The 10000-nt window shown below is 44.2% G+C and overlaps 1 protein-coding gene across 1 annotated transcript in view; it reads left to right on the plus strand.

Moving 5' to 3' along the window:
- Window positions 1-5713, plus strand: part of LOC145390947 (cathepsin D-like) — a 7886-nt gene extending 2173 nt beyond the window's left edge. Inside the window, exons 3-9 of the mRNA XM_080265687.1 lie at window positions 351-474; window positions 722-840; window positions 1551-1750; window positions 2351-2488; window positions 3355-3505; window positions 4483-4555; window positions 5532-5713. Of these exons, the coding sequence (XP_080121813.1) occupies window positions 351-474; window positions 722-840; window positions 1551-1750; window positions 2351-2488; window positions 3355-3505; window positions 4483-4555; window positions 5532-5713 (987 nt within the window). The remainder of the gene's footprint in view (window positions 1-350; window positions 475-721; window positions 841-1550; window positions 1751-2350; window positions 2489-3354; window positions 3506-4482; window positions 4556-5531) is intronic.
- The last annotated feature ends 4287 nt before the right edge of the window (window positions 5714-10000 follow it).

A 10000-nucleotide genomic window follows, 5' to 3' on the forward strand; every position in this document is an offset into this window, starting at 1 on the left:
CTCCCTTCATTTTTTTTAATCTATTTATTATGTGTATTTATCATCCTTGCGTTAATTTACTGCCCTCTACATGCTCCTTTCCCCTTCTCTCATTTCTTCTATCTCTCTTCACTCGCTTTATCTTATCTTATTATTTTCTCTACCTCTCTTACTTTCTCATTGCCTCTCTCTGCCTCTACCTGTCTATCTATCTATCTACCTACCTATCCATCTATCTATCTCTCTTTTCCTTTATCTCGCCTGCCCCAATTCTTGTCTTTCCCTTCCTTATTCTCTTCCTTCCCTCTTTCCCTTCTCCTCCTCCCTCCTCTCTCCCTCTCTCACTCTCTCACTTTCTCACTCTCTCACAGGCACAGTACTTCGGTTGGATCGGCGTTGGTACTCCCAGACAGAATTTCACCGTAGTCTTTGATACCGGTTCATCTAATCTATGGATTCCCTCAGCTGACTGTTCCGCCCTCAACCTTGCCTGTCGTGAGTGTTATTGTTATTATTATTATTATTATTATTATTATTATTATTATTATTATTATTATTATTATTGTTACTACTACTACTACTACTACTACTACTACTACAGACACTTTCTTCTTTATATCACTTTGTCTCCCACTTATTTTTTCCTGAAGTAACAGTGACACTACCACAACAACCACAATTCTAACCATCACAACTACCACCATTCTAACCCTCCTAACTACCACAACTACCACCATTTCAGAGTTCCACAACCAGTACAACCACTCCATCTCCTCGACCTACATAGCGAATGGTACGGATTTCGAGATTGCCTATGGTACGGGTAAACTAGAGGGCTATGTGTCGCTGGATTATGTTGACGTAAGTAATTTTTCTCTCCCCTGTTTCCTCCTGTTTCTCTCCACCTCTCCTCCACCTTCTCTCACTTTTTCCTCCTGTCTCTCTCCCTCCGCCAGCATGCTACCCCTCTCCATCCTTTCCTCATCTCTCCATTTTCTCTCTACCTCCAATCTTCCTTCAGTATTTCTCTCCGATACTCAATAAAAAAGTTGCTAAATAGAAGAAGACTATCTATCTGTCTATCTATCTATCTATCTGTCTATCTATAGCCACCACAACGCTCCTTCACGTCCCCATTTGTCTGTCTTTCCACATAACTCCACATCCACATCAACACCACAACTCTCCTTCACTTCCTCATTTGTCTGTCTTTCCACATAACCCCACATCCACATCAACAACACAACGCTCCTTCACATCCCCATTTGTCTGTCTCTCCACATCCACATAAACTCCACAACTCTCCTACACATCTTCATTTCTCTGTCTCTCTGCTTAATTCCACATTCACATCAACAACACAACGCTCCTTCACATCCTCATTTGTCTGTCTGTCTCTCCTTGTAACTCCACATCCACATCAACACCACAACGCTCCTTCACATCCTCATTTGTCTGTCTGTCTCTCCACGTAACTCCACACCCACAACATCACAACGCTCCTTCACGTCCTCGTTTGCCTGTCTATCTTTCCACATAACCTTGAAAATATTAAAGTATCGTTCTCCCAGCTTGCAGGACTAGTGGCAAAGGATCAGGGGTTTGCAGAGGCAGTGAAGGAACCCTCCCTGACCTTCGTAGCGGCTGGATTTGATGGCATTTTGGGCATGGCATTCCCTGAGATTGCTGTTCTGGGCATACCTCCTGTGTTTACCACTTTGTATGCCCAGGGGGAAGTGGATGAGCCAGTTTTCTCCTTCTACTTCAATAGGTGGGCCCCAGAGATAGATAGATAGATAGAAAGATAGATAGACAGATACACACACACACACACACACACACACACACACACACACACACACACACACACACACACATACACACACACACACATACACACACACACACAAATATACTAATTTTCCTTCAGCTTGGCCTAGAATTGCCTCTCTGCATCTTGAATGCTGAGTTGTAATAAGGTATTAGCACCAGAATATAACGCCAGTCATGAAGACGTGCTATGGAATGGAGGTAGAGTCCTAGTTTTTTTTTATTATTATTATTATTAGTGATGCACGTGAAATAAGTTGCAAAAGGACGAAAATCTGGGCCAAGTTAAGATGAAAGAACTACATTGTCTTCACTTGATCTAAAACTTGACAATAGATTTGAGACTGAACAACAGCTTAACTTAGGGCTATGGTGCTAGTCACGAAGAAGTGCTATGGGAAAGAACGTAGAGCTGTAGCATCATCTTTCCTGGAAAAAGACCTACGTGACATAAGCTACAAAAGTACGAGAATCTGGGCCAAGTTAGGGTGAAAGAAGTGTAGTTTCCCCTCCTCTATTTCCCCCCCCCCTTCCCCCACAGAGACCCAAGCGAGGAAATAGGGGGGGAATTGGCCCTCGGTGGCTATGACCCTAACTACTTCGTTGGTGACCTGACCTGGCATGATGTGGTGGTGCCGCGCTTCTGGGAACTGCACATGGACAGGTGGGTGTCAGTAGGGTTAGGGGTCGAGGGTGGGATTTGTGTGTGTGTGTGTGTGTGTGTGTGTGTGTGTGTGTGTGTGTGTGTGTGTGTGTGTGTGTTTTCTTGTCTTAATGTTTGCGTCTACATCTGGACCTTTTGTTTGTGTTTTGCTGTGCATGGTTATATTCTGTGGATGTATTTTTGTAGTCAGTACTGTACATATCTATCTATCTATCTATCTATCTGTCTGTCTGTGTGTGTATGTGTGTGTGTGTGTGTGTGTGTGTGTGTGTGTGTGTGTGTGTGTGTGTGTGTGTGTGTGTGTGTGTGTGTGTGCGCGAGAGAGAGAGGGGGGGAGGTAAGACGCATCGAGGAAACAGCCAAAAGCGAAAAGACTAAAATGTATTGTGACAAACGATCGCCATCCACTGGTCGACACAGAGGCGAGTTTGGGAATAAATTTTACGTCTTATACCAAACTTCGAGCCAATGTTCCAATATCCATGGCCAGAATCCAGCTATGAACTTTTGGAATCCCTTAAAACTAACTGGAAATCACGTCTGAAACTTTTCTTCCCCGTCCCGTCCCTTTTACTCACTTCCTCACATCTTTGTCAGTCTCCCCTTCTGTGGTTTCTCTCTATTACGCCGTTTTCTTCGTGTTTTCTCGATTTTCCTTCAGTAATTCACTCCAACCCTTACACAGATAACATGGAGAATAAGACAGATGACTGTAGAACCGTCAATATTGAGACACTCATCTTCCCTTCAGTGTGCAATACAGGCATAAGGCAGTGGGGTGTAGAGCCGTTAATACTGAATAATTCCTATCTTTTCCCTAGTGACGAAGATGAACAAGGGGTGTAGAACCGTCCATACTGAATCATTTTTCTTCCTTCCAGCGTGCAATACGGGGCTGAGGCGGCGGGATGTGATGGAGGGTGCAGGGTTGTGATAGACACTGGCACATCACTTAACACAGCACCTAAGGCAGAGGCGGAGTATATTAACACACTCATGGGTGCCATACACATCCTAGGCCCTGAGTGGCTGGTAAGTGTGTGTGTGTGTGTGTGTGTGTGTGTGTGTGTGTGTGTGTGTGTGTGTGTGTGTGTGTGTGTGTGTGTGTGTGTGTGTGTGTGTGTGTGACAGGACTGAGATAGGGGTGATTGGTAAGCGCTCAATTATTTTAAGTGTGTGTGTGTGTGTGTGTGTGTGTGTGTGTGTGTGTGTGTGTGTGTGTGTGTGTGTGTGTGTGTGTGTGTAAGGGAACTGGGACAGGGATGACTGGCAAGTGCTCAGCGGAATGTTTTTTTTTCTATGCAGGGAAGAAGGAACCCAAGGCCAGAACCCCAATAAGTGCTCCCTCCAAAAATAATAATAATAATAATAATAATAATAATAATAATAATAATAATAAAAACAAAAAGTGATCATGATTTTAAGTGTTTTTCGTCTAAAGTGCATAAGTGTTCATTTTTAAGTAAGGTACTTCCATTGGTTCTAGAATTCCGTAGCACTTTCACTCAAGCGAATTATTCTGGACATTGCCCTTTAGTATCCCCCTCTCTGCTACTGATATCGATTACGGAAAAATGTAGGGAAGATAAAAGATAATGTTAAGATATAATAGGCAGAATAAATCGGTAAGGAAAAGGTGTTAAGCAAATTTCTCCCTTGTTCCCATACTCCTTTTTGCTTGAATTTCGATGAGCCTTCGTTGGTAGGACTGGATCTCCTTGGTTACTAGTCAAATTCTGCTGACTAACTTCTTAAAAACCACTGTCATGTATAGCGGGGTGGCTTGTGTTCTCCGGGTACGGCTCAGTCTCCTGGAGTGGGCGTGAGTGGCAGGAGAAGTAAGTGATGAATAAATTATGCGAGATAGACACCGATAACGCTAACAGGACAGTCCCCATAACACACAAACACAAAAAAATTACCCGGTGAAATGGAAGAGCGTATATGTATATGTGGATCTATTTGTATGTCCGTCAGCCTCTCCTTAATGATTTTTCTCTCTCTTACAGATTAATTGCAACAATATCCCTGACATGTCGAGCCTTATCTTTACCCTCAATGGTGTGGACTACGAACTGACAGGTGAGAGAGAGATAGACAGATAGATAGATTGAGAGAGAGAGAGAGAGAGAGAGAGAGAGAGAGAGAGAGAGAGAGAAGGAACCAGAGAAAGAGAAGGGTGTGAAGGAGAGAAAGATAAAGATAAAAAAAAAATAACAGGAATTGAAGAAAGAAAGGAGGAACACAGAGAAATAGTAAGAGAAAATGAGTAGCTGAAATATGGAGTAAGAGATATGAAAACGAATTAATATATATGAGAGACAATTTTCTTCCATAAGGTAATCAATAAATTTCACCTCTGTAGCGTTAATTTTAGCTCAGTAGCGTTCGTAACTTTACATCCTATTTCGAATCAAAATCTTTAAGAAGTCTACGGGAATTTAGCATACTTTTCCACTATTTTAAAAAGTCTACGGGAATTAAGCATACTTTTTCACTACTTTTTTCAACTTTAAATTCTTTCCTGGAATCATCTGTTGTTCTAAGATTATATTATGCCCTTCTATCATCTACCATATAGTCCTGCCTTCTATCTTGCCCTGTGTCTACTCTCTATTCTTCTACTACACACTAGGCAAGGTATATATACTGATAATAGAAGTGAGAAGTGTGCTACCTACCTTTCCTTCTAATAACCTCTGTCATTCATCATACTAGCATCTAACTTTACACCCATTTTATAGTCAGTATATTCTAAGTATCTATCCTGGAGTCTATTCTATCCTTCTATTGTCTATTCTTCTATCACACACAGCCAAGGAACACGTATTGATCAGAGAAATGTCAGGAAATCTAAGTCTATCACTCCTACATTCTATCTTCTATTGCATTCTAACCTTCTATCCTTCTATCCCACACAGAGGGACACGTAGTAGTAATAGAAATCCCAGGAAATCTATCTACCTTTCTATCTACCTTTCTATCACCTGCTGTGCCAATTAACCCTACCTTCTGTCGTCTATTGCATTCCAACGTTCTATCCTTCTATCCCACACAGCTGAGGAACACGTGCTAGTGATTGAGGTACCCGGGGAGCCCACTACCTGCTTATCCACCTTGGCGGGTCTGGATTACCCCGGATACCCGCTGTGGATATTAGGAGACCCCTTCATTGGTCGATACTACTCTGTCTTTGATATGGGTAATCTGAGAGTCGGATTTGCTAGGTCTATCAACTAACTCTCTATCTATCTGTCCATCTATCTATCTATCTATCTATCTGACTGTCTATCTATCTATCCATCTGTCTATCTATCTCTCTTTACTGGTCGATACTACTCTGTCTTTGATATGGGAAAGCGAGAGCTGGATTTGCAAGGTCTGTCAATTAATTCTCTCTCTCTCTCTCTCTCTCTCTCTCTCTCTCTCTCTCTCTCTCTCTCTCTCTCTCTCTCTCTCTCTCTCTCTCTCTCTCTCTAATTGCATTACTGAGCTGAATTTCCTGGTATATTAAATGAAAATTGTTCTCTTTAATGTCTGTGTGTGGTAGGTGGGAGCTCTCACCATCCACTCACTCGATGTAGTGCAACCTTAAGGCGACTCTACACTGAATGACAAACCAAACAGGCTCTTGTCATCCTGGAATCCATTTACTACGCTGGGTGGTAACCATAACAAAATGACGCCTGGTGGTCTGGTGGGTTAAGGCGCCTCAACAGGATGGCTCCCAGAATGGCTTGCTTCTGAGGGGTGTTTGGGGTTTATTGCTTGCAATGCCACTCAGGGGCGACAAAGGCGGGTCACTCTCGCCTCAGATGCCGGGAATAAGTAGCCTAGCCCAGGGACCCTACGCTCAGTCTGCTGGTGTGGGCGTGGGTATGGCAGTGGGAGTAGGAATTAAAAGGAATGCGTTATGTTTGGACAAGCCTGGATTTCCTTAGCAATAAAATAAGATCAATAAAAGAGGATGGTCTCATGGCTTTATTTCAATCCTGTTTGCTCTGAACCCCGTGGACTGAAGGCTGGACTAACCCCTCTGAAAAACCCCACCATCTTCCTTTGCGGGGATAGGGACGGAGTTGAGGGACGTTTGTACGGCCGGGCAGTGGAGCCGCCTGGTTATATAGGTGCCACCACGTGAAGGCGTCCCTCTCCCTTCCTTTAATCGTGAAAAAGTTTAATATTAATCCACATCTCTCTCTCTCTCTCTCTCTCTCTCTCTCTCTCTCTCTCTCTCTCTCTCTCTCTCTCTCTCTCTCTCTCTCTCGCTCTCTCTTTCACAGGAGTTTAAACCCTAAAAATTTCCCAAGAGACATATAATCCAGCTCGTCCATGCCTCTCTCTCTCCTTCCCTCCATTCCTTCCTCCCTCCTTCCTACCTCCTTCTCTCCTTCCCTCCCTCCCTTCCTTTCTTTCTTCCCTCCCTCCCTTTCCTTCTTCCCTCCCTCCCTCCCTCTTACGCTTCCTCTCTTGCACTCCTCCTCCCCGTATTCCTCCTTCCTCTTTCCTTCCCTCTCTCTTTCTCTCTCTCTCCCTCCATTTTTTCCTCTTTCCATCCCTCCTCCTTCCTTCTCTCAATCCCCCCCTCCTCTCTCTCTCTCTCTATCCCTTCCCTCCTTCCTTTCCTCCTCTCCCGCCTGCTTCCTCTTTCTCTCCCTCTCTCCCCCTCTCCCTCTCTTTAATCTCTCTCTCTTTCTGGCCTGTACAATAAAGAGAAGCATCGTAAACAGGAGGCTTTATTTTCTTTCTTTGTTTACCATCGACGTGAGAGAGAGAGAGACAGAGAGAGAGAGAGAGAGAGAGAGAGAGAGAGAGAGAGAGGAAGGGAGAAGGGGGGAAAGAAGAGGGAGAGAACGTATTGAGAAAGGGAGGGAGAGAGGGAGAGGAAGTATGGAGAGGAGGGAGGGTGGAAGGACGTATGGAGAGAGAGAGAGAGAGAGAGAGGGGGGGAGGGGAGGTATGGAGAGGGAGGAAGGGAGGGAAAGCGTGCGCAGATCAGCTGAGTCAATAATATGAGAGGATGGCATAAGGCATGTCTGGAATAAGTTCATGGAAGAAAGGGGTTAAGGGAGAAGGGAGGAGTGCGAGAGAAAAACAGGAAGAAAGAGCAGTAAAGAGAGAGAGAGGGAGGGACGGGGGGAGGGGGGAAGAGAGCGCGTGCGAGAGAGAGAGAGAGTGAGAGAAAGAGAGAGAGGCGAGTAAGAGAGAGAGGGGTAGGTTTCCAGCATCCAACCAGCCAGTCTTCAGTCAGCTCCAGTAGAAAGCGGTGTGGCTCTACGTCTCTCGCGACTCTCTCTATTATCTACCCTATATCTACTTAATCTACTGAAAGAGTGCTGTTCTGATACCCTCTCATCTATATCTGCTCAGCCCCACAGCAGGAGAATAAGCAGAAGGGAAGGTAAGACTGAGGAAGCAGTGTCTCTCTTGTTTTATTTTGTTGATTAAGGAAGTAGAGCTTAAATAAAAAATGCCTGCCTACCCTGCTGAAATCCTACTTCCTGCTACCCTCTACCCTACCATCTACCCAGCCCCTAAGCAGGAGAATAAGTAGAAGTAGAAGGTAGAGGAGGAGGTGTATAAGCCGACCTTCTCATATCTCTTTATCTACAGTACTTGTCCTACTGACCTAGTACTAACTCCAAATTCCCTCTTATCTACCCATCTACCCTCTACTCGGTCATTAAGCAGGGGAATAAGCAGAGGGGGAGGTAGGTTTAGCAGGAAGAAAGGGATATTACTCATCACCATCATCATCATCATCATCATCATCATCGTCATCATCCAGACCTCCTTTCCCATCCTTGAGTGGGACCCTGAAAGAATCGTGTTTATTCATTTACTTATTAATTTACTTATTAATTTACTTATTAATTTACTTATTAATTTACTTATTAATTTACTTATTAATTTAGGTTTTAAACTGACTATGAAGATGCCTGCTTTCAAATTTGGTTCCCTACTTCCTGCTGACCGGGAACTACCTGCTTGTTACCCTTAAATAAAGTAGAGAATGAGCAGAAGGGGAGGCAAGTTTAGCCGTGAGAAAAGAAATCGTCCGTGTTTATTTCTTTTGTTTACAAGTGACTGGAGATGCCTGCTTTCAAATTTGGCTCCCTACTTCCTGCTGACCGGGAACCACCTGCTTGTTACCCTCTTACCTAAAGCAGAGAATGAGCAGAAGGGAAGGGAAGCTTAGAGGTGAGAAAGGAAATTGTTCGTGTTTATTTCTTTTCTTTTTAAATGTCTGCAGATGTCTGCCCCTAAATTTAAGCCATGGAATACGAATCTCAATTTTTTCTGCGATAATTTTCGATGCACGTGACAAAGAAGGACCCTATCTGGCCTTCCTGTACAATTGCTAACTGCACCCTGATTGTGGGATGCAGGCTAACGATACATAAAAACCACAGGTGTTCCCTAAATCACAGCCAAAAATTAGGGGACCTGGATTTCACATTGCGGGTAAAGGTTTAGGCATACAATCCTACCTCTTTCCCCTTCGGTTAAAAAAGTATCTTCTGGACTGAGTAAAATCATCAAAAATTGTCAATAATATACAGTTTTCTTAAGTCCTCGGCCGGGATGGGTTAAAGGAAGTCTGGTGTCTATATTTTCTATCTGCTTGTCTTGCTGGATGATTGGCACCTTCTGCTTCCCTGCTCACCTGGTATCTGCTCATTTTAAGCAGGGAAACTAAGCAGAAGGAAGGTAAGCATTCCTTGTGAGACAGGGGTGAACTTGGGTCTGGCTCTTGTTGTTGCTGAACCCCGTCGACCACAGGTAAGTAACTAGTTCTGTGGGGCCGTCTTACAGGTACAGTGCAGTACATACACCGTGTAGGAATCCTGCTCCCTCTTATGGTAGATAGCACCTCACCAGACTTGCACCAGAGTTCTTCCCACGGCGAGGTGCAGGGAAATATGAGGAGGTTTGGCTCCTGGGTGGATGCAGCAGCTGCTCCTCCCAGGGTGCACAAAACCACCACGTGTAGGCTCCTCGTCAGCGCCTGTGTCCGGCTGGAAACTGAATGTTCAATGCATTGTACTACTGTCACTGTGTGTGTGTGTGTGTGTGTGTGTGTGTGTGTGTGTGTGTGTGTGTGTGTGTGTGTGTGTGTGTGTGTGTGTGTGTGTGTGTGTGTGAGAGAGAGAGAGAGAGAGAGAGAGAGAGAGGGAGAGGGACAGAGACAGAGACAGAGACAGAGAAGAGACAAGAGACAGAGACAGAGGCAGAGGGGGGGGGAATATAGTCTACGGAGTTGTCGCGATGCATTTCACTACCTCAACTCTTTCAGGCCCATTAGCTCTATTTCTTTTTTTTCCCTTCGTCTTTTAATGCAAGGGAGAAGGAACCAAAGGCTTATTCTTGCTGTTTACATCATCACCATCACCATAGCAACACCGCCAGCAGCAAAAATAACGCACCACCCCTCTCCATCACGTCTCTAAATAAGAATAACCAATAACTGAAGCACACTCCCTTTAACCACTCGGAATATGATAGTTATAGATATTGGTTGATAAA

The sequence above is a fragment of the Coenobita brevimanus genome, chromosome 2 (assembly GCF_032717465.1).
Source record: "Coenobita brevimanus isolate Jiangsu-jjx chromosome 2, ASM3271746v2, whole genome shotgun sequence".
Lineage (NCBI taxonomy): Eukaryota > Metazoa > Arthropoda > Malacostraca > Decapoda > Coenobitidae > Coenobita > Coenobita brevimanus.